The 25,123-nt window shown below is 41.3% G+C and overlaps 1 protein-coding gene across 2 annotated transcripts; it reads right to left on the bottom strand.

Annotated features, from left to right (window-relative positions):
• Positions 1 to 5,949: 5,949 nt before the first annotated feature.
• LOC125466906 (C-C chemokine receptor type 9-like) lies at positions 5,950 to 24,436 on the bottom strand. 2 transcript variants are annotated; one of them, XM_048562067.2, is made up of 2 exons: positions 24,328 to 24,436; positions 5,950 to 7,624 (listed from the first exon to the last, which is right to left on the bottom strand). In XM_048562067.2, exon 2 carries the CDS (start codon positions 7,604 to 7,606, stop codon positions 6,512 to 6,514), a length of 1,095 nt encoding a protein of 364 aa, XP_048418024.1. In that variant the 5' UTR covers positions 7,607 to 7,624; positions 24,328 to 24,436; the 3' UTR covers positions 5,950 to 6,511. The 2 variants fall into 2 exon arrangements, with proteins under 2 accessions (XP_048418024.1, XP_048418013.1); XM_048562056.2 differs by lacking the exon at positions 24,328 to 24,436 and adding an exon at positions 23,345 to 23,494.
• Positions 24,437 to 25,123: the final 687 nt, after the last annotated feature.

Below are 25,123 nucleotides of genomic sequence, written 5' to 3'. Positions count from 1 at the left end.
ACCTGAAATGAGCAGGTTGTTTTATGTGGAAATGTTGAACAGGCTGAGTTTGTTTTCACCAGAGTTGGCAAAAAACAGAGTAAGTGATGATTTGATTGAAATGTATAAGATCCTGAATGGTTTTAACAAAGTAGATGCATAAAGGACACTTCTTTCGGTGCATGAGTCCAGAACTAGGACCAGGGGTGTTGCCTACTTAATGCAGAAACAAAGGATTTTTTTTCTCTCTGAGTGTTGTGTGACTCTGAAGGTGCCAGAGGCAAAATGGTTAAATATGTTTTCATGTGGAGGTAGAGAGATTTTTGTTAGGCAGGGCCATCAATTTCAGGGGCTCGATGAAATTGGCAACACAGATCAAGCATAATGTTACTGAATGGCTAAGCAGGGTTTGAAAGGCCTTATTGTATGTTCACAGTTTCTTTTTTACTGCAGTCTCTTTAAAGCTCCAGCAGCAGCTTGCATCCATAACGTAATAAGCTGCTCCAAAGAGTTATATTTCTATTCCTGACAAAGATAGCTGGCATCAAAGGGCAAGTTTCTGGCTTTCAAATTGTCTTGCTCCACTCGAGGTTTGTGGAGGAAAGAACTGTAGCTTCACTTGCTTTCACAACGGAGAGTGGAAGAAAACGCCCTGAACCCACATTGCAACAGTGGGAGGAGAATTCAGACAGTGCACCTTGTGATTTTTAAAGAGCGAACGTGCCTCTTGTGTGTCGGAGGAGTCCTGACAACAAACCTTCCTTTTTCTATGTCTCACACTGTGGTGTAGCCACTGAAGTGCAACTGCTCATTTCTGGAAAATACCAAATCCCATAACAAGCCAATCAATTGAGGGTTTTCAGAGCTGTGGGTAATGAATCATTAAAGTAGTCTGACTCATAGTTTTGCCAATCTGAGATTCATTTCAGTTTCAACCTACTTAACTCAAACAGACAATAGTGAAAGTTTTGTTATTGATAGTCTGGAAGAATTCTCACGAACTGTCCTGAAAAAGCATACTGTGCCATCAGAAAGGTAACATGCAGCAATAAAGTGTCTTAAAACAGAAGTAGTGAATGCATGCTGTATTTTTAATGCTTTCTTCAGTACAGTTCATGGGATTTTTCCCCCATTTGATCCTTGCTCTGAATAACCCCACAGCTAGAAATTTTGGATTCCAACTTGGTTTAATTAGACCAGTGTAAGTACCTTCAGAATCACCCTGACAACCTAGATGTGCGTATAAGATAATAAAATGTGAGGCTGGATGAACACAGCAGGCCAAGCAGCATCTCAGGAGCACAAAAGCTGACGTTTCGGGCCGAGACCCTTCATCAGAGAGGGGGATGGGGAGAGGGAACTGGAATAAATAGGGAGAGAGGGGGAGGCGGACCGAAGATGGAGAGTAAAGAAGATAGGTGGAGAGAGTGTAGGTGGGGAGGTAGGGAGGGGATAGGTCAGTCCAGGGAGGACGGACAGGTCAAGGAGGTGGGATGAGGTTAGTAGGTAGCTGGGGGTGCGGCTTGGGGTGGGAGGAAGGGATGGGTGAGAGGAAGAACCGGTTAGGGAGGCAGAGACAGGTTGGACTGGTTTTGGGATGCAGTGGGTGGGGGGGAAGAGCTGGGCTGGTTGTGTGGTGCAGTGGGGGGAGGGGACGAACTGGGCTGGTTTAGGGATGCAGTAGGGGAAGGGGAGATTTTGAAACTGGTGAAGTCCACATTGATACCATATGGCTGCAGTTCGTCCCCTCCCCCCACTGCACCAACAACCAGCCCAGCTCTTCCCCCCCACCCACTGCATCCCAAAACCAGTCCAACCTGTCTCTGCCTCCCTAACCGGTTCTTCCTCTCACCCATCCCTTCCTCCCACCCCAAGCCGCACCCCCAGCTACCTACTAACCTCATCCCACCACCTTGACCTGTCCGTCCTCCCTGGACTGACCTATCCCCTCCCTACCTCCCCACCTACACTCTCTCCACCTATCTTCTTTACTCTCCATCTTCGGTCCGCCTCCCCCTCTCTCCCTATTTATTCCAGTTCCCTCTCCCCATCGCCCTCTCTGATGAAGGGTCTAGGCCCGAAACGTCAGCTTTTGTGCTCCTGGGATGCTGCTTGGCCTGCTGTGTTCATCCAGCCTCACATTTTATTATCTTGGAATTCTCCAGCATCTGCAGTTCCCATTATCTCTAGATGTGGGTATAGTTATTTTCTAATCAACCTCTCCAAGATATGATTATACACCCCTGCAGTAGGTGAGATTTGAACTCAAGCCTCCTGAACCAAAGACAGGGACATGACCACTGTATCACAAGAACCTTTTACCTGTGGTTTATATTCAACAGTTAGTGTGAGATCACTTATTGAAAATGGTAGCTGATGATTAGCAAAGTGACATTGACACCCATTGTCAGCAATGTTAAACAAATAAATAGCCTGTAAGAACGTTTAGAAACGAGACAAACCATGTCTTAAGCAGCGAGATGTTTGGGATCTAGAAAGCACAGCCTGAATATACTGGAGACATTCAAACCTGGGTTTTCAAAAGGGAGCTGAATCTGGACTGCGCAATTTATTATCTTCAAAGAGGCTGAATTCTTGTTAAAGTGGGAATAAGTTGACTCCCGCTGTGACGCTGATGCATTCCCATCCTTCCTGCCCTTCTAATTCACCCAACCAGTCTCTGTCCAACTCTTACTAGCTGCAGGAACGGTGCCCTCCACAGTCAGGCCAGGGCCCTGTTACTTTGTAAAACTTACATTTGGATTCTGATCGGATTTTGACTCAGAAATCAAGACTGCCCTGCCCCTGTGTTCAAAAACACCAGTAAAAATTAGAAACAAAAACTGAATTTGTTCCACCAAACCAGTAGATCCAGCAGCATTTGTGTAAAGAAAGCATGGTTAATGTTTTGGGTTCAGTGACCCTTCTTCAGAACTAATTTGTAGTTTGGAAAAGATTGGTACATATGTGAAGTATGGGGTGGGTGTGAGGAAGTGGGGGAGGAGTAAAGATGGATGGAAATAGAGCCCAGGGAGAAAGAGAAAAACAGTTGGGCAGACAAAGGAATGGGTAGAGGTCAGCCTGAATGAATCATCAGTTGCTGACAATGGGTTGTTTGTGGTTTCAGACCATTTGATAACAAGGCCTGGCATGTGGGGCTTGGGGTAAGGACATGAGCAAAGGTGCTCATACCCTAAATTTGATAACAAGGCCTGGCATGTGGGGCTTGGGGTAAGGACATGAGCAAAGGTGCTCATACCCTAAATTTGTTGAACTTGATAAAAACTGAAAGAACTGCAGATGCTGCAAATCAGGAACAAAAACAGAAGTTGCTGGAAAAGCTCAGCAGGTCTGGCAGCATCTGTGAAGAAAAAACATTTTGGGTCTGGTGACTCTTCCTCAGAACTGACCCTTCCTCAGTTCTGAGGAAAGGTCACCAGGCCTGAAACATTCACTCTGATATTTTCTTCACAGATGCTGCTAGACCTGCTGAGCTATTCCAGCAACTTCTGTTTTTGTTGAACTTGATATTAGGTCCTCAGGGCTACAGGGTTCCCAAGCAGAAAATGAGATGCTGTTCTTCGAGCTTGTGCTGAGCTTCACAGGAAGACAGCAACAGGTTTCAGGCAGAGATAAAAGCCAAAAGAACTATGGATGCTGCAAAGAAAAGAAAACACAAACAGAAATAGCTGGAAAAGCTTAGCAGGTCTGACAGTCGCTGTGGAGAGAAATCACAGCTATTCGTGTGACCCCTTTCCCAGAACTGGAACACGGTGGATAGAAGCTGCAGGGAATTAGAAGTGCAGGGTCTTTTTTGCAGACAGAACGTTGGTGTTCTGCAAAGTGGCCACTCAGTGTGTGTTCTGTCTCCAGCCTATGGAGGAGACCACGTTGTGAGCAGCAAATACACTAAACTAGATTCAGTGAAGCGCAAGTAAATCCCTGGAAGGTGATTCTAGAGCCTTAAATGGTGAGGAGGGAGAATGTAAATGGGCAAGTGCTACACATTCAGTGATTGCACAGGAAGGTGCCGTGGGGGTGTTGGGAGGTATTAGGATTGGAGGAGTAGTGGACCAAAGTGGCCTGGAGATAACCATCCCTGCAGAAGGCTGAGACGGGAGGGGAGGGGAATATGTGACTGCTGGTAAATATTGGTCTGGTTCATGTATCAGAGCTACTGATGCTGTTTATGCTCGGGTACTGAGATCTGCCATTGCAGGCTGAACTCAAAGCAAGCCTGCAGTTTATGTAAAGTACCTTCAGCCGAGAGGCTGAACCCATGCAGTTTGGGACCTGCATCTGATCCTCACCATCCACATTAAGCCTGTTCCTCTCTCCCTGGAAGCCTTCAGCTCTGTTGAATGTGTCAGGTTGGACTGAGGAGTTGTGAGGCTCTGCTGGGTATCCTTGGTGCAATTTGCTTTAAAACACCCAAACCAGCACAAAAAGTAAAGACATTTCCAGCACAAATATTTTGCAGTAGTTTAAAACAAAATCATTCCAAAAGTCAGGTCGCCCACAACACACCACAATGAGTTAATCACTACACTGTTGCAAATTTCTGTCCAATTTCAGTTTGACAGCAGGGAGCTAAAATTTAGCGTAGGCAAATTGCACCTTTAAAAAGCTTTCAGTTTTTAAAAAATATACTAATTGTACAGCAGTGCAACTGGTAAATGGTTCTGTATCCTTTTCAAAATGCTCTCGGTTATCAAAGATTGGATTACTCAGAGGTGGCAGATCAGGCAGTCTGATTAAAAATGTTTTTTTTGTGTGTGAGACAAAGCCATTTTCAACCATTTATTTATCTGCACCAGACTAACAATTTTAAGCACATCAAGGCGTATTTTCAGTATTGCATTCCAAAATGCTTCGCAAGTCTGGTGATTCATTTCAACTTTTAAAGGGCGAGATTGTAGCTCATTCAAAATTCAGTTAAATAGATTAGGCTGTCTATATCTAGCAAAATGCCATTAATTTTGAACAAAAATGTTAGGAAGAACACGAGTACAAATTTGAGTACATTGATTGTGATCAGAGCGGAAATTTTTCGGTGTTAGGCAGTGAGCAATTAGGATCCAGAGTGCACTGTTGTTGGGGTTGAAGCTGGTTCAATCAAGGCTTGAGTGTGATGAAAACAACAAAAGAGAATTCTATCATTATTTGAAGAGCCACAAGGAAAAGGAGAGACAGCAGTGAGATTTGCAATATTTTTCTTGGCTGGTCGAATAGCTTCCTTATACACAATCTGTAACTATTCCATGATTTTATGAAACATCAAATAGAACATAGAACAAGGAACATTACAGTGCAGTATGGGCCTTTCAGCCCTCAATGTTGCACCGATCTGTGAAACCAATCTGAAGCCTATCTAACTTACACTATTCCATTATCATCCATAAATTGATTAAGAGAAGTATTAATAAAATGTTACTGCTGCACATCACAACAAAGATTGTGAATGCAAATAAAGCGATGAAGGCACAACAGAGGGTCCAGGTCACAGATTTACTGTCAACATATACACAAATACAAGAGTAACTTTTTGGAATTCTTACAAAGTATTAAAGAAAACATCATTAGAAACAAGGTACATTTAAAATCAGTATGAAATGGTCAAGCGACCATAATGCTGGTGGTATGCAAGCTTATATTGATGGAATTTCCTCTAACCTTCTGCAAGAAAATGGTTTAAAGATGGTTCAATTCCTTACTGTACCTGTCTATAAGCACCTGACCTATTCAATATTACATACACCCAGCCTCTTCACAATCTTCTGCATGTGTGTTACCGAATAGAGCTTTTAAAAATAACTTTCATCCAGCCAATGAACAAAGTTTGCTACAAGTCACTGTCTTTGTTCTAAAACACATTTTGATGCACAAAATTTAAAGTATTAAAATAGTTTAAAATAAAACTTCCTATTCAAGCATTTTAATGCTAAACAAAAAGGGAAAGCTGTCAATGAATAATTTGTAAATTTCAATCCACGAGCCACTTCACTCATCATTGTGATCGCTCTTTTTTTTTCCGTCATCGTTAACCAAGAGGAGATTTTCTGAGCGTCCCAGCCACGGTGCAATCGCTTACAGTTTTATCGTGTGAAATTACTTTGTGTGTGTACGTTGCTGACAAGTTATAATGGGGGCGCTTGTCACAGTGGGAGAATTGTAAATGCTAACCAGTTTCTTTTCTGCTCACGGTTCTGCTGATTCAGTCCTGAAGCAAGTCGTCATCACACTGCCGAATGTTACTTTTGGTTTTCTGTAAATGAGTTCCAAAGTTTGAGGTTCGATTGAAACTTTTAACAAGAAGAATGATTTTCCCTGTTGCACTCTAGTTGTCACTCTGAAAACTGCTTGCCCAGATCTAATTGGTAAACTTCCAGTCAAGTTGGCTGGGGGGGTGGCGGGGGGTACAAAATAACTAAAACAATACTCTTCAGCAGTTCTGGCCTTTCAGGCGCAGATAACAAAGAGAGAAATTCTGCAAATATTTGTGCTCCTGAGCTGCAGCTTCTATGAATGGTGTTTACAAGGACAATGTCCCAGTAGTGTCTGTTTCTGAATGAACAGAGCTGCGTTTCCATATGGTCTGTTGTGGTCTGCTGGCTTCCCTGAGATGCCGTTGGCCCACACAGCCTATATCTTTCATAATTCTCAACAAATCTTGTCGGAATCTAACGCCGAGGAATGCATAGAGGAACGGGTTCAGGCAGGAGTGCAGGAAAGCTACGCTTTGTGTGATCTCGGTAGCAATGTCCACATTCTTAAGCGTCTCACAGTCCGTTATTGTTATATTGGCAGCGTCCATGACTTTCACGATCATCATGCTGTTGTATGGTAATTGTGAAAGGACAAAAACGCTCACCACTGTGCCTATCAGCTTTATAGCTCGGTGCTTCTGAAAGTTCTTGGCCTGGAGCAGCTTCCAAATGATTGTGGAATAACAGAACAGCATGACAGCAAAAGGCAGAAAAAACCCAACAGTAATCTGCACTGCCAGCCCTGCTACTTTCAGGATGTTGCCAGGATAGTTTGTTGAGCAGCTCTGTTGGCCCTCATTTTGCGAACTGTAACGAAAGTCGGGGAGCGATAATAATACTGCAGTCACCCAGACTACTAGAGAGATTAGTTTGCTGTGAAGAAATATTTTCTGTTTTGAGACGCGTGCCTTTACTGCTTTTACAATGGCGATGTAGCGATCGATGCTGATGCAAGTTAGCAGCAGCATGCAACTGAAGAAGTTTATCTTGTAAAGGCCCCTAACTGTTTTGCACACGAAGTTTCCAAATATCCAGCCGAATCTTGCATCTAGAGCCCAGAATGGTAGAGTGCAGAGGAAGAGGAGGTCTGCAATAGCCAGGTTCAGAAGATAGACATCTGTCATGTTCTTCAATCTCTTGTAGAGAGCATATATCACCACTACTAGTATATTCCCAACGAAGCCTAACAGGAACACAATGGTGTAGAAAGGTGGTGTGAAATGCTGAGCAAACTGCCTAACATCTGATTTCCTGCACATTCCACTTGATTCTTCATCATAGTCATACAGATGGCTGTAGTCAAGAATTGTGGTAATCGGAAAGTCGTCATTGCTGTCAATTCCTGTTGTTGTTGAAGCCATGGATGGTGGTCTATTCTCCTGCAATTGAACAGATTGTTAGTTAACTGGAGTAAACACTACAGTTAGACATTAGGTTCGAGGGCAGGTTTATTTAAGTAAACAGTTGCAAGGTTCTTTCCACAAGGGGATCATTTCTTAAGATGATTTTATGAGCAAAGCTTGGGTCGCCAAGGGACGGATTCAAATTTTTGAAATTTGGCTTTAAAATAATGTTCTGCAATTACCAAGAAAAGGGCAACTTAGATCTTGAAAAGACCAGTCTGAAATTTAGGTCAATCTAAGTTTACAGCATCTGGAAATATTCACTAACAAAATGGACTGCAGCAGTTCAAGGAGGCAGCTCACCTCCACATTCTCAAGCACAGTTGGAGGTGGCCCAACTAGCAACAACTACATCGCATAAAGATTTTTTTTACAAAATCTCAAGCAAAAAATATTCTTTTATTATTATTTGTTCACAGGATGTTGGCTGACCAGGCCAACGTTTATTGCCCAGCCCTTCAGAAGGCAGTTAAGAATCAACCACATTGCTGTAGGTTTGGAGTCACATGTAAATCAGAACATTCGTGAACCAGATGGCTTTCTGCCAACAACACTATTACAGGTCTTCATTGATTCTTAATTCCAGGTATTTATTGAATTCAAATTCTACCATCTGTCCTCAGAACATTACCTGGGTCTCTGGATTAATCATCTAGCAATAATACCACTAGGTCACTGCCTCCCCTAACATTGTCCAGTTGACAAAAGGAGTTCATTAATTACGCAGGGAGGAAGGGTTAAGATGTCATGTCTCTGTGGGTCTTGGACTAGACAGTAGAGTTAAGTTCCTAAAGAGCTTCAAAAATAAATGTAAACTTTAAGGAATATTAACAGGTCTTACAGCATCCATGAAGATTCCAATATGACTCTACTTCAGGGCTCTGAAGAAGAGGTATAAAGGACTCAAAACATTAACTCTGTTTCTCTCTCCACAGATGCTGCCAGGTCTGCAGAGATTTTCTAGCATTCCTGTTTTTATTTCAGACCTCAGGCATCCACAGTTATATGCTCTTAGTCCAAGCCCTGGGCAGGAAGGAGCACATTAAAAATCTACATTTAAATGAGGACAAATCCAAGCCAGACAACTCCAGCTCCAATAATATTAAACAAAGAACTATGGATGCTGGAGATCTGAAACAGAAACGGAAGGTGCTGGAGAAACTCAGTGGGTCTGGCAGAATCTGAGGAGAGAAAGCAAGGCTAACAGCTCCAGCAATTGTTGTTTTATTTCTAACTCTATTTGGCTAGCATCGATGAATTGTAAAATAATGTAACTTATTCTTAATTGTAAGGCGTAACTGATTGAGACTGAAATTGTTGTGGGGAGGACACAGCTGCAGATTTGCTTCGTAATTTACAACCATCTCTTCTGTTTATGGTGTATTAACTAGGTGAATGGAATTTAATCAATACTTGAGCGCACTTTTATATGACCCTTATAATGCAGTAGTCCCTACCTCTGATCTGGGTCCAAGTTCCATAGGCTCTAGAGGTGCATAATGACTTTTCTAAATAGTTTGGTTAGAGAGTGTCCAGAGGACTTGCGAAGAGAACGTGGAATTCACTATTTCTACATAAACCCTCAATTTAGTATACTTTGTTAAATTTCCTTTGGATTTTTGTCCTGAGTTACAGTGTTCTTTTAAGGGGCTTTCTGGCTTAATTTAGCCTATGTTGGTTCATGGGTTTTCTGACTAACTGTAGAGAAAGGCTATCAGTGAGGACAGCAGAGACTGGTGTGCACAGTCTCCCAAAGTCATGTTTTAAGTTTAGCATTTTATTACTGTGCTCCTGTCATCTTTCAATTTGATCCTATTTGCTTCGTTTGAGTTTCTCAAAAGAGAGATAGTTTTATGGTACATTGGTAGTGTCCTTACCTTTGGGCTAGGAGGTTTATGTTCAAGTCCCACCTACCCAAGGGGCTTATCATAATTTGTCCAAGCGGGTAGATTCAAATAGCTATAGGGTCCTTAATGGTCTTGACAAGGAGAATTTGGAAAGGATCTTTAATAAGAGGACTGTAATGGTGAAGTCTTCACCTTTTGAAGGAGCAGTGCTCCAAAGCTTGTGATTTCCAATAAACCTGTTGGACTTTAAGCTGGTGTTTTGTGACTTGGTCTCAGGAGACAATGAGGTCAATGAGTCAAAACTATATCTACAATCAAGTGGGAATCCAAAATTGGAAGGGCTAATTTTAAATTGGAATCCATAGAGAGCAAGTTGGAACAGAGACAGTGACTGAGAAAGGAGTTGACTGTGGACTTGGTTTTAGCAAACTCATGATCAAACATAATACAATAAAGATAAATTAAAAGTTAAACTAAATCTTGTAGATGAGAAAAAAATTCCTAGGAGAGAAATAGCAGTGAGCTGAAAAATAGTACAACTGGAAACCCAGAATAAAAACAAAACACTGGGATCAGTCCCTCTTTTGGGCAACATCTGTGGGAGGAACACCAGATTAATGTTTCTGACCATTGACATTTTAGAGTTCTCTCAAAAGGTGAACAACCAGAAACATTACCTTTGTTACTGTCTCTTTCGCCATAAATGCTGCCCAACCTGCTGAAGATTTTCAGCATTTTCTCTTTCCTGTTACACATTTGCAGCATCTAAGCTGCAGGGTTTTAATTCCCACTTTATGAGCCTGCAATGTTCTCTTTGCTGTGTCTGAGATGGGGGACTCAGGGATAGCAACTGTACTTTTATGTTGGCTATTATTACATTTCACACACAATATACACAGTTCTGTCTGTACTCATTTTGAAAAAAAACACAAAAGGCTGCACGTGGCTAAAAGGAATGGATTTAGAAGTACATTTAGGATCAAACTGCTTGGCGGAGTTTTCACTCTCTACGAATATACATTTTGGTGCAGAATTTAACACAGCTCATGTGACCTTTATGCCCATTAATTTGAATAATGAACAATTTTAGAAAGAAATACAGCAGCCAAACAAAAAAGAATAGTGGTGCCTGAAAGATCAAAAGGGGATAGTAATTAAAATTGTTTCTTTTGCCCTTCCTATTCTATTCTGTTGCATCCTTCCCTCAAATGAAAATATCTAGCCTCTGCTGGTTAAGAAAATAAATAAAATCCATTGTAATCATTTGTCTTGGAATTGTCCAAATACAATCAAAATACAAACCAAAAACTTGACATGATTTTCAGGGAAACCCAACTACAATTGGCATGACTTTTTGATGTGCAAGTTTTTGCATTGTATTAAAATCCCCAAAGAGGTTCTGATGTACTTGCATTTCCAAATCACTGAAGATTGTGCCAAGACTCACCAAAACAATTGTCAGGTCTCATTCCATGAATTCATTAGCGGATCAGTGAAGCCAAGGTTATATGTATATTTTAAATAGGATTTCACAAAAGCTAGAGCTACCAGTAAAGGGGATCCTGAGGAAATTCATTCCTTTTAACTGAAAAAGAGAGACATACTGTTGAGATTTTCGTCTTGCCCCTATCAAGATGAATGCAGGAATGCCAAATTTCAAGCGAGCACAAGAACTTATATGCTGGATAGATCTCCCTTTAATATTCGTGCAAAATAGTTTGGCTTTGTACTGACGATAATCTTGCAAAGATATAAATCTTGTGTGAAGGTTTATTCTGATTTCATCAAAGTAGAGATTACCTCCTGCAGACAATCTCGCTCCAAATGAATGAGTCTGCATTTCCACTAAAGCTGCAGAGTCAATGGAAATTGTTTTACATCTACAGTATAGCTACACTCTAAATACACTGTGTAAATAACCCATGCCCATACAGGTAACTGACCAAATGAAATGGCCAGAGAATGATCAGAACAAAGGTAATGCTGAACCAAACTATTACAGTAATATTTTCTGTGCACTGTTTCAAAATATCACATTTTCATTGTAGCACTGCGAGCGCGCTTATCTTAAACAATAGATGCAGACCACTTTAATCTACATCATCACTGCAGTTAAATGCTATAGCAATTTTTTTGTAGGTTGGTGCTCAGTTAGGGTGGTTTTCAGTTAAACGTTGCATTTCTGTCATTCAAACCATTGTCATACAAAGATTTATAACCAGTCAGGTGCAGAGTTTATGTGCACAAGCCTCAAGTTAACCACATCCTGAATGCTCCCTGACACTCAAATCACCAAATTGCGCATTGCATAACTTAAACAAGAAAACAGGCCGAGTCCAACTTTGAGGATGATTTTTTTTTGTCTCACCTTTATTTATGTCAACATGGTACTAAGACTGAAATTGTAATTTTTTTTTAAAAATCCATCCATTTACTGCTCTTTCTGACTTCCAGGGAGATCTTAATTGAATCTGTCAGTGGGCCCATGAAAAACAGCTGGAGCTCTGCAGTAACAATACAGCAAATAGGAACAGGAAGTGGACAATCAACCCAACAAGGTTGATTTGCCATTCAACTAGATCATGTCTGATCTTCTACCTGAACACTATATTCGACCCTATCCCTATGTCCCTGATCACTTTAATATGTAGAAACTGATCAATCTTTCTCTTGAATATACTCGATGTCTGATTCTCCACAGCTCTGTGATTTCCAAAGATTCACTAGCTTCTGAGTGAAGAGCTTGCTCCTTGGTTCAGTCCTAATGGCTTGTCTGACTGTTTCCACCGATTTTAAATACACTGATTTCGGGCTATATGCTGCAAAGAAGATACCAACATTATAGCAGCACTCCTTCTGTTTCTCCAATGCCAAAATACGTTTCTCCATGGATTCAGCATTTGTTTCAGCTCCAATAGACAATAGGTGCAGGAGTAGGCCATTCGGCCCTTCAAGGCAGCCGTCCTTTAAAGAACACACAATCGATGTCGGTCCTGTTAGATTCTCCAGCCTTCCAGATGGCAAACTGCCGCAATTGTTTCAGTTATATGGCTGACAAATCTATTTCCTTCATTGATTGCTCCTCTCCAGTACTTGGACATGTTGAGCATCGACCGTAAGGCACCTATATATTTCACATCTTCAACCCTAACTACTTTAGCACTGCTGATGGATTACACTGCAGCAAACATTACCCATTTTGTGTGTGCCACTTTTTTCTTAGAGATTACACCAACCATTGTTGTTTCTACTTACAAACGTTGCGCAACTCATTTTGTATTCCTCGAGCCATTTTCAGAAGCAAAATGCCCCTCCTCATGTTTTTTACTGCCTGCGAATTTGAAGGATTCCCATTGAGTCTCCAAAATGGTATTGAAGTAAATGCCTCCACATCAACCATGGGAGAAACCAACTGAATGACTCTTCCACCCTGATCTTGCCTCATATTGAAGCACTACGAGCTTGTCCTTTAGCCTGTCATGTTGGCGAGATTACAATCCTGCTCAATGCAGTTTTTCAACTTTGCTACTCAGTGATGCTGTTACCTTGCTATGCACTGTCTTGCAATTTCATTTTCCCCTTGTACAATGTGATTTACTCTTGCAGTATGGCAGAGTCAGGGTATTGTATATAAATGACCCAAAGTGAGGTATAAAGGGCCTCATTTAAAAGTTTGCTAACGATGCAAAATTCAGAAAAGTAGTGAAAAATGAGAAGCCGGTATGCTAAGGGCGTAGCCAGATTTGGTAAAGTAGATGCACAAGACCCCAGGGGGACTAAATTCAATGTAAAAAAATGTGGTCAAAGATTTTAGAAGTAAAATGACAAGAATTATCTTGAATAAATGTAAATTGTAGAAGGGATACAGGGACAGAGAGACCTGAGGCCGGATGATACGCAGCGTGCCACAGCAGGACATATGGGGACCAGGCCATTGCAATCATGGGAGAGAGGCCCAGCAGTGACAAAGCCTCTGATTACCCACCCCTGTCCCCCATCCTCAGATAAGTCAGAGGGCGGGGAATGGTTCTCTAGGATTCCCCACCATGGGCTGTGGGATGTCAGTTAGGCTCATTCAGCATCTAATTGGCACACTTAGCCCCATGTCCTTCACAATTTGATGGTGGTTCAGGGACTAAATGGAGGCTGTAAAGGTCTCCCTCACCTTTAGAAAACCAACCAGCAAACCATACCGGATTCTCCACGGGCAGGCAGTAGTGCTTTGCAGTTGGCCACTCTCTGCTTGGTTAGGAGACCCAGCATCAGGCAGGGAGGTGGCCAATGAAAGCCATCCCCTGCCATTGCTTCATCCCTCCCTTCTTTCCCTTTCCTGTAGCGCCCATTCCTGCTTTCACTCACCTTTCGTCTGGGATCCAACGATGACCGTGGACACTGTGTCACTTAAAGCCACCACTCCAGCTGGCACTGGTGGTATGAGGAGCTACCATCGTCTGACTAACCAGCAGCTCTTGGGAGACAGCCTGGCACCTCAGTCACCAGGGCAGGCTCAATCAGAACACTTGGAGAGTGTTTAGTCATGCCTTGTCCACAGAAACAGCTGGGAATTGATTCTCCAACCAGTGGGCTAGACTACTAGATTCTGGCCGAACAGAATCCCAGGGCCAGGTGTCACCAGCATCAATCTTTGAAGGTGACAGGACAAATTGTGAAGGCCGCTTAAAAAATAAAATGCCTACTGCCTCCTGGGATTTATAAATAGAAACATCACTTACAAAACCTTTAAAATCACTGCTTATACATGAGAAAAATTCAAAGCCAATATTGATTGATCGTTGTTAGGTGAAAGTGTAGAACCGAGCTGGCAGATTTAAAATGAAAAGGTCCACCATGAGTTAATGGAATGGCAGGACAGGTTTGAGGGGCTGAATGGCCTCCTACATTTCAGCAATGACTTACGACACAGAAGCAAATTGAATAAGATTCTCCATGTTCGTAAGATTCTTCAAACTTTTTTTATCTCAAATCTTCTCTCTGCCTTTCAATGCATTCAACCTATCCAGTGAAAAAATCTATCGATGATTTCAAGACTATAATTTCATAAACTTGGATTCCTCCAGCTCTATGAAAAAGATACGGCCTTTCAAAACACTCTTCATAACATGAACCCTTATCTCAGGATAACTTCCAACTATATCCGTTCTTTGGCCATTTCATTTTGGTGTTTTCTTTTCAAGTATGCCATAAAAGCCTCAATTCCTTGATTATCCTTCTTCCGAAGAACTGAAAGTATTCTGTCACCAGATGGTTTCAAGAACAAAAAAGATTAATCAGTGATTTTTGCGTCATGAGCATTTTCACATATCGAAGGGTTTTCAATATGAGTGCTGCTCACTGAATTTTCCCATTGGCGACACACATTCCTGAAATCCATTTCTTTCTCATCCTGTAGAGTCAGTTAGAGTGCAACCAGGTCGTAGTTTGCAAAGTACAAAACATACCTCAAAAACCCAGTCTTAGCTAGACCTGAACTCTTAGAAAAGTTACTCAACTTAACAAACGTTTTCAATTGAGAACCTCAGCAGGCCTGGCAGCATCTTGGAGAGAGAAAGCTGAATTAAGCCTTTTCAAGTCCAGTAACGCTTCTTTTGAACAGTTCTGCAGGAGGATCACTGGACATGAAATGTTGGCTCTGCTTTCTGTCCACAGATGCTGCCAGACCTGCTGAATTTCTGGGTTTTTTTGTTTCACATCTCTATCAGCTGCAGTTCTTCATTTTATTTTAAGCGCTTTTGATTTCAGAACCAGAGGACACAGTTTAAAAATAAGGGGTAGGCCATTTAGGACAGAGTTAAGGAAAAACTTCTTCACCCAGAGAGTGGTGGATATACGGAATGCTCTGCCCCTGAAGGCAGTGGAGGCCAACTCTCTGGATAGTTTCAAGAAAGAGATGGATAGAGCTTTTAAAGATAGTGGAATCAAGGGTTATGGGGATAAGGCAGGAACAGGATACTGATTGTGGATGATCATCCATGATCATAATGAATGGTGGTGCTGGCTCAAAGGGCCGAATGGCCTACTCCAGCACCTATTGTCTATTGTCTATTGATTGCTCTGTTAAAAATACCTGACCATCTCAACATAACCCTCAATCCATTCTTTCAGCAGAAATGTATGGAGCTGAGCTAAAGATTACGATAAGAAGGAAAAGTACACTGATGGCAGAAGTTAGATCGGTAATAGAGTGGAGAGTCAGGCCGAATTGAAACGTTCTGAGGACTGGTCAGAAAGCAAATAAGCGAAGTAAAGAGAGGTTATGAGGAGAGGCTAGCCTAAAAGGGAATACCAAAATAGTGGATGGAAATAAAAAGAATGTCAATAGGAGGATTAGAGTCAAACCAGCCAAATGGGGACTTATATGGAGCTGAGATATAAAATGTAACTTTGTATCTGCATTCACAAAGAAAAAAATGTGTCGCCCAAGCCACAGTCAGAACAGGGAAAAAAATATGCTGGAAGGATCTGAATTTGATAAGAGACAGTATTGGTAGGATGCCTGTATTTAACGTTGGTAACAGGAACAGGGTAAGATGCATCCAAGCATACTGAGGGAAATGAAGGTGGAAATTGTTGAAGCATATATCACACTTTCCCAGCAGCCCTTAGACTCAGGGATGCGCCAGCCCCGGTTCGAAAATTGTAAAGGTAAGCCGATTAGAGACAGACCAGTCAATTTAGCTTCAGCGGTGGAGAAACTTTGAGAAGCAATAATTCGGAGCAGCCCGTTTGGCCACATGACCAAATGTGAGTTAATTATGGGAAACTGGCACAGATTGGCTATGGGAGAAAAGTGCTACCAGAAAGGTTTGATGGTGAGGGTGGTGCAGTAGATATGGTACATGGACTTTAAAAGCCATTTCTTACAGTGTCATGGACTTGTGAGCTAACTTATAAAAGGAGTAGTAGCAAGATGGGTACAAAATTGGGACAGTGGTAGAAACAGTGAAGTATTGGTTAACAGATATTTCTTGAGCAGGAGGAATGTTTGTACTGAAGATTCCCGAGATTAGTGTTGGGTCCCTTGTTCTTCCCTATATATAATAACATTCTAGATCTCAATCAACAGGGCACCATTTCAAAGGTTACAGCTACAATGAAACTCGGAAGCATTGTGAACTGTAAGGAGGACAATTTAGAATTTCAAAACCACCTAAACAAATCAGTGAAATAGGCCAACAAGCGGCAGCTTAAATCCAAAGCAGAGACATTTTGAAGTGATTCATTTTGACAAGGACTGCACAAAATAAGGAGCACCATTCTAACGGGGCAACAGGAGCAGAGTAGCTTGCAGTGGAAATGTGCATAAGTCATTGAATGTGACAGGGCATGTTGAGAGAGCAGTTACTACAGCTACAATATCCAATATTGCTTGGTTCATAGGATCTCTACAGTGTGACATCAGGCCATTCGGCCTATCAAGCCGACACCAACCTTCCAAAGAGCAGCCCACCCAGACCAAGCCCCATCCTATCCCTGCAACCCTGCATTTCCCATGGCTTATCCACCTCGCCTGCACATCCCTAGACATTGTGGGCAATTTAGCATGGCCAATTCACTTAACCTGTTCATCTTTGGACTGTGGAAAGAAACCAGAGCATCCGAAGGAAGCCCATGCGGACATGGGGAGAATGTGCAAACACCACACAGAGAGTTACCTGAGGCTGGAATCAAACCCAGGTCCCTGGTGCTGTGAGGCTGCAGTGCTAACCACCGTTTTAGAGATAGTAGGAACCTGCAGATGCTGGACAATCTGAGATAACACGGTGTATAGCTGGATGAACACAGCAGGCCAAGCAGCATCATAGGAGCAGGAAAGCTGATGTTTCGGGCCTAGACCCCTTTTTTGGAAATGCCATTCTGAAGAAATGGCATTTCTGAAGAAGGGTCTAGGCCTGAAACATCAGCTTTCCTGCTCCTATGATGCTGCTTGGCCTGTGTTCATCCAGCTCTACACCGTGTTATCTCAGTGCTAACCACTGAGTTACTGTGCTGCCCCTAGGGGTATAGAGTACAAGAGTTAAGGGATTATTTTGAACTTGTATAAGATACTAGTTTGGGCCTCAGCTGGCGAAATCCATTTGGGTGCCCCACCTTAGGAAGGAAGTGAAAATATCAGATAGGGTGAAGAAAAGATTCATGAGAATGACTTCAGGGATGAGGAACTTCAGTTATAAAGAAGACACATTGAAGAATTGTGTCTGTTTTTCCTTGGAGAAAAGAAGACTGAGAGATGATTTGATTGAGGTTTTCAAATTAGGGGGGACCTGGACAGAGTAAATAAGGAGAAAAGAATTGTGAATGAGACAGCACAAATTTAAATTGATTTGCAAAAATTGCAGAAATTATTTGAGGGAAAAAAACCTTTTCACACTGCAATTTGTTGAATTCAAGAATACACATTCTAAGAGTGTAGTAAAATAAGGTTCAATCACGATATTCAAAAGGAAATTAGATAGCTAAATAAAAAAGAAGATTGTGTAGGGTTATGGGGAAAAGGGATCAAATGCATTACTCCTTTGGATAGCTGGAGCAAACAGATGGGCCAAATGGCCTTACTCTATGTTGCAACAATTTCATCTTGTTGCTGGAAGATACATTTTATCAAAACTTTTCATCTTGCACTTATCAGGACATTTCACAACAGTGCCGATTCATGAGGAAAACAACATTTATATCGTATAAGAAGAGAGTGCTAGTTAGGTAGCCAGTGGACAATAGCTGGTAGAGACATTGCCATGGAGACCACACCCAGTAATGGAGATAGACAAATAACTTCCAGTCTTTGTTTAAATTTTAAACCTAGCAAATTAACTGATAAATTCAGGTACTGTCCTGAAAAATGAATCAGCGAATGGCTATCACTTTGTCGAGTTGAAACAGGTGCAGTGGGCATACGTCTTCTTTCTGCCTGCAAAATACGGGCTCCTATACATTAGTATATGTACCTTCCAGTCCATACACATGTGCCACACTACAAGCCCAATCCACAGTCCTAATTTTGTTGTCAGCATAATTCCTTGCACACTTGTCCATCTGCAGAATTACATCTAATATTAGGCACTTTATTACAAGTTTTGCAGGTTGGCTGGGGATGGTCAGTATCTTACTTGTTGTGAACAGCCTAAAGGATATGTTGTTGATATGATTCACCAGTCTACAACCTACATTTCTGGTGTCACATCAGCACTAAAATTCATGTATTTTATTGACTTATGAGATAATTATTGGCTTTCCCCTTGAATTGGCATGCTTGCAAATTATCCTGATGAATGCACGTTCAAGTTTCAATAAAATGGATCCTTTGTTAGCAGCTCGCGAACTGTGTACTGCCAAATGATAATTCCTTATTACTTTATTCAGACCCATTAATGTTTACTCCTGCACCTAACTCCATCACTACATCCTTCTGTTCACTTTGACTTAATCTAAATTCCTCCAAATGAATCCATGCTATTTGTCTGTCTATGGTAATGAGTTCCTGGTTAAGGATACAGAACTTTTTCTAAATTCTCAATAGTTTTGTTCAGAACTATCTTAAATTTATGGCCCTGATCATTGGCCTCTCGTACACGCATCTTCTCAATATTTCTTTCTTAAACCCTTTTATTGTCCTGATGTCCTCTAGTTAATCACCCCACAGCCTTCTCTTCCCACAAAAGATGCTTAAGCTCTTCATTTTCTCCCAGTTGGTAGAACCACTCATTTCTTGTGTAATCTTTAAACATCTTCTTTGCATTATAAGTAGTGAAAGAATCAACTCTTATATGTGAGTCAGTTCTGACTGAATTAACTCATTATTCCTCCTTTCAAATGTTATTCTAGATGTTTCCATTTTTCTCTGGGCTATTAATTTTGATGAAGCCCATTCCAAATTTTTGTTTGGATTAGATTAAGTTGTGTCATAATATTTAACCTCAATATTCTGCCCCTTTAGAAGCCACATCTGACTTCCTGCCCCAGTGCAGAATGTATGTTGTCAAATTCCTCAAGCTTCTTCGACTATCTAGTTTGATGAAGATACGATTTATGTCTTACCTCCATCTACCTACCTCGGTTCCATTATCTTTAATACCCTTTCCGACAGCCACAGCTTTACATTATCTACTGTTGTAGGTTTCTCAAGACTCCTGTTCCAATTCATTACTCCATGCTTAAAACAGGTAGAACACTGCAGATGGGGATTAAGCAGTCTCTACCTGGAATTAAGCTAAGTTCTATTCCAAAACTCTTGCTGATGGGAGATTGGAATCAACTTGTTCGAGCTGGAAATTGAAATGTGAACTAGGTGTGCTGAGGAGGTATGGAGAATTGGCTGGCTCATTAATATTAGAGAGGGCTAAGACGTTCCTGCTGGATTACAAGCAGAGAAGCAGTCAGGGGCTAGGAAGGGTCCATGCTGAGCATATAATGAGAACCTTACCACTGCTCAATGTTGGTTAACTGTACAATTTTATCTGGGTACTCCTGAGTAGTATTTCCATGCATGTTTGAAAGACCCTAAAACAAATTGTTGCATACCTGTGTTTTCAGACAATGTGAAATGAGTGGGAAAATAAGTGGAGAACAACTCACAAAGAGTCAACAAGGGGATAGAGACAGGCTAATAGGCTATAGTTTGGCAGGAGGAATATTGAATCAGAAATCATAAGGTTATCACTTTGGAGAAAAGGTAGAAAAGCAGAATAATATTTAAAAGGAGAGACACTCCTCAGTGGTACAGAGGGATTTGAGTGTTCTCTACATGCATCACTAGAAGTCAGAATCTAGAATGCAAGCCTTTATTGCAACTGGTAAAACAGTAGAGGGTCTTAGTGAGACCACATCTAGAGTACTGTGTATGGATTTGCTGTCCTCATTCAAAAAGGGATATATTTGTATTAAAGGTAGTTCAGGATAACTCTAGGGTAACTTCAGTGAACAAGCTCACCTTCTGATGAAAGGTTGAGCAAGTTGATTCTATTGTCACTGGAATTTAAAAGAATGGGATGTGATCTTGCTAAAACGTATAAAATTCTGAGAGGATTTGACAGAGAGGATGTTGAGAGGATGTTTCCCTCCATCAGAGAATGTAGAACTAGAAAGTGTAATTTCTAAATGAGAGGTTTCCCCATTTAAGAAGGAGGTGAGGAGGAATTTCTTCTCTTGGAGATACATCAATTTTTTGGAATTCCCCACCTCAGACAGCAGTGGAAACTGGCTTGTTGCAAGTGTTTAGAGTCAAAGAGATGATCAGTCTATGAGGGAATGGGGTGTCAGCAGGAACTCAAACTGGGACCACAAACAAATCAGTCATGATCTTATTATGTTGAGGGACTAAACAGCCTCCTATACCTACCCTTTGTGTGTGTTTTTTATGCCTGTCTCTGGGAACAGTGTGCCCTTTATATCAAAGCATCCTCTCCCCATTAGTCATTCTGTACCTTGGCTTGAGTACAAATGCAGATTTTCACATTTATCAAACAGCCAGAGCCCAGTTTGAAGTGTGACACTACCTGCCTTATGGGGAAACACTATTCTGTGCCTAACATTAAAAAAAATCTGTGCGCAGTCTGAAAAATAGGCTGAAATGGAATTGTCCCCAAAAATTGTTGAGGGGGCATAAAGTATGAAATGAAGTAAAAGGGCGTGAAGACATGTGTAAAGATCTATTCTTCCTAACATCAGAAAGAAAATCAATCTGATTCCATCTGGAAGAAAGTGTAAAAATAAAACTACAAATATATTTGAGCGTGGAGACTGCACTAGCTCTTCATTGCTGCTTTGCATTTCTCAGTCGATGTTAAAAGTGGGTCAGAAATGATAGCATGTACTATGATATTGTCTCATCATTAAACCTCTATGGTTAGAGTAAGGTATCAGAGCCAGAAATGGATAGAAAGCAAGCTGCAAAACAGGAAACAGAGAGTCAGGGTTAAAACTAGTTACTCAACCTGGGGTAATAGAGGTGTTCCATAGGGATTTGATACTGTGGTTTTTATTTGCATGAATAGTTTGGATTTGACAATCGGAAGGACAATTCCAAAATTTGAGGCTGACACCAAACTGGGGGCACAACTAATACTTGAGGGGAGGGAGATACAAGATAAGAAGACAGTAATAAATTTGCAGAAGTGTGTAAGTGACAAATGAATTTGCAAAAAGATAAGGGCAAGTCAGTGCGGGGGGTGCACACAGGCCCAGGTGAATAAAGGGAAAAAGGAGCAAGATCAATGCATGAATTAAAAGACAGTTAACAAAACCATATATAATGCAAGCAAAGCTCTGGGGTCATTTCTAGAGGTGTACAATTTTAAAACAGAGAAGTTATGGTAAACTTCTGCGGAATCTTGGTTTCACCATGCCAACACATGGGTGCCAGACGCTGTGCAGAAAATCATTTATGAGGATGATAGCAGAGTAAAGACGCACTATCTCTCAATAAAGACTGAAATGTACAATAGTTGAAGGCTCATACGAATCATTAAAGCAGGTATAAAAATGGCCTGTGCCTGAGCTTTTAATTCTTATTGAAACAGCTTCCTGAAATGTATAAAATCCTGAGATGACTTGACAGGGGTGAGTGTTAAAGAGATGTTTCTCCTCACTGGAGAGACTGAAATTAGGGGGCATGTTTTAAAAATAAGGGCTGCCCCATTTAGATGGTGATGGGGAGATTCTCACTCACTCAGAGAATCTTAAATCCATGGAACGATTGCTTTGGCACACCTCCCCACGCCCCCACCCCCACCACCCCAACCCCAGAGAACAGTAGACGCAGGATCGTTGAATATTTTCCAGGGCCAGTTAGATATCGGGTTGATTGACAAGGGAGCTAAACAGCATTTGGAAGGACCTTGGTGTGGAAGTCACAATCAGATCATCCCTGAACAGGCTCGACGGTTGAATGGCCCACTGCTGCTCCTAAAACCTATATATATGTATATATCTCTATCCCTCCACACAACATCCAAACCTTCCTTCACCACCATTCAGCGTTTACTGGAAGAGCCTGTGCCTTCTTGCAGACCCACACAACTCTCACTGAACATACTCAGCCAGCAGGAAAATCCAAAATATTCATTCTGCTCTCAATGCCGTGGTCATAGCTTGGAAGCTTGAATGAGCTCCCAAAACTGGTTTCCACTTGGGGTTATTTTTAATTCCAGAAAAAAGGAAATTAAAGGCATTAGAATCATGATTTCATTTTCTGAAATCTCCTCAATTGGGTTAAGGGTGGACCCTGATCCACAGAATCTCCTGATGACCTTTGTAGAGACTATGGCAGCAAATTCCTTGGAAAAAATATGACCCACTGTTTGGAAGAGAACGTGCCTGCCCCGTAAAAAAACTATGCAGTGAGCACGTCTCTTCTTCTGTGGAAAATCACAGTACATTGATTCTCCTACAGATTTGAAAACATTCCAACATCACGTCTCATTCCATTCTGCTGCTGAGTCTCCACACCTTGCATTATCCCACAAAAGAAGAATTAATAGATTTCACCTTATCAAAAGTTTGTGATCTAGAATTGCACAGTTAGAATATCCCCCACACAGAGTCAAACAGCGTGGAAACAGACCCTTCGGTCCAACCAGTCCATGCGAAACATAATCCCAAAAAATCTAGTCTCGCCTCCCTGCTCCATATCCAAATCTTTCCTATTCAAGTACTTATCTAAGTGTGTCAAGAAATGTTGCATTTTTTTTCCGCTTCACTTTTGTTTCAGCCGAGAGAGTTGAGGCGGTTAAGTTACAAATAGACACAACACAAAATGCAATGTCAGTGACATTAATGCTACAGGTTTCAGTCAACAAGCCTGACCGAGAGCAGTACTTTGAGAAATGGTTGTTACCTTCAGGCTGTGTTCCAACCTTGGTGTGTGCTGCTGCGTCTGAATTGGGTCTCCTGCAGCTCGCTATGCCAACCAGTGCAACTGACAGCAAAACGGGTCCTTTAAATTTATCTTCAGCTCTTTGGTTTGAATTCCCCGCTTCAGCTAATGGGATTTTTAAAACGCCACAATAACTCCGTCAAGCCTACCTTTCGAATTTATGTGCTTAGAATTGACCACAGCATGTGACGGCAGTTCTGAACCACAATAAAATGTCCTTCCTTTGCTTTTACTTCAAACTGTTTCACTATAGTACAGCTGTACTGAGTGTGAGGGTTTATAATCTGACACAAGACAAACTAGCAAAAGCTGACAGGTTCTGATACCACCTACAAAGTCCCACGTTTTGGAATGACTTTAATTTAGAATTCTGCATTTCCCGTGTTATTTTCAGCACTGTGCAGATGTTACCCAGCCCTTGTGCTGAAAATACTGAAGAAACTTGTTCCTTAATACATTCGGGTATGTTTATGCTAGTGTTAGGAGGTCCTGTGGCTCAGTAGATAGTGTACCTACCACTAAGCCAGATGCTCCAGGTTCTAGACCCAGTCCAGATCCTGATGGCCAAGAAAGATCTGTTTGTAACACAAGCATCGACCTGCAATTCCTTCCAGCATATATCACCAGCAAGTGATAAGACTGAGAGAGATTCATAATCACCCATATGATGGAAAAGAAAGCTAAAGCCTCCATCATCACTGCCCACAGTTCCAGGTAGCAGGATTCTCATCAAATTACTTGTACAGGAACCGAGACTTGCTGTGTGATCTATAATACACCACCATTTGGCACCAAATACAAATTTCTTCAATCTATTAATAATGCAACTATTAATCTTTGAAACCCCTGAGGATACATTTACAGAATTTGACTTTTTTAAGTGCACAGAGGTTCTCTGTGTTTATACTGTTCCTATAGTCACTGTGATTATAGCAGCGGCTCACCTGCACAAATGAAAGAATGTAGGCGTTGAATTAACGATTTGCAGAGGCCACCAATTTTACTTGTTGATTACAGGCTCTTCCGAAACGTATTTTAAATCCTAAGGCACAAGTTGTCACAATGGCTAATAACTATTAGTTAACTGTCAATTCCAATTATAACTACCGACTGAGTTCCACCTGCATATAGTTGGAACATATGGCCATATTAAAATTAATGCATATCCACGTCATCTATTCAAAACGTATTTACAATGATTCAATCCCAACTTATTTCTACAGAGTACTCCAAACTTAACATCATAGTGCAACTGAAACTATCACATTTACTTAAGCCAATTTTAGCCCTGTGCTTGTGAATGAGCTTCAAGTGAGTTAAAATCTGCAGCACCAAAACAGATCATTCAGCCCATTTGGTCAAAAAGCCACCAAAGATATTTATGCTCCACACCTCCTCATTGACTTCTGCCAGCATGTCATTATATTCCTGCCTTCTTCACGTATTTATTCAATTTCCCCTTTTTAGATAACAGGGTGTCTAGCTTAAATGTGCCTTGTGGTAGAGAGTCCCACATTCTCATCTCATAAAGTGTAATAGACTAATGAATTTGCACAATACATGCTGGAGAAGGAATGGAAGAAATAAAAACTTCTTTATTCCTTCTTGGGAGATGGCTGGGCCAGTTTTAATGCCCATCCCTAGCTGCATTTGAGAAAATTAAAAGTTTGTATACATAGAATATAGAACATAGAACATTATAGCACAGTACAGGCCCTTTGGCCCTCAATGTTGTGCCGA

The sequence above is a fragment of the Stegostoma tigrinum genome, chromosome 2 (assembly GCF_030684315.1).
Source record: "Stegostoma tigrinum isolate sSteTig4 chromosome 2, sSteTig4.hap1, whole genome shotgun sequence".
NCBI classification, from domain to species: domain Eukaryota; kingdom Metazoa; phylum Chordata; class Chondrichthyes; order Orectolobiformes; family Stegostomatidae; genus Stegostoma; species Stegostoma tigrinum.
The sequence above is the reverse complement of the archived record's forward strand: the minus strand, read 5'-3'. Positions and strand labels throughout refer to the sequence as shown.

Bases quoted from the DNA above. Each gene is read 5' to 3' on its own strand.
- LOC125466906 (XM_048562067.2), bottom strand. From the start codon at position 7,606: ATGGCTTCAACAACAACAGGAATTGACAGCAATGACGACTTTCCGATT.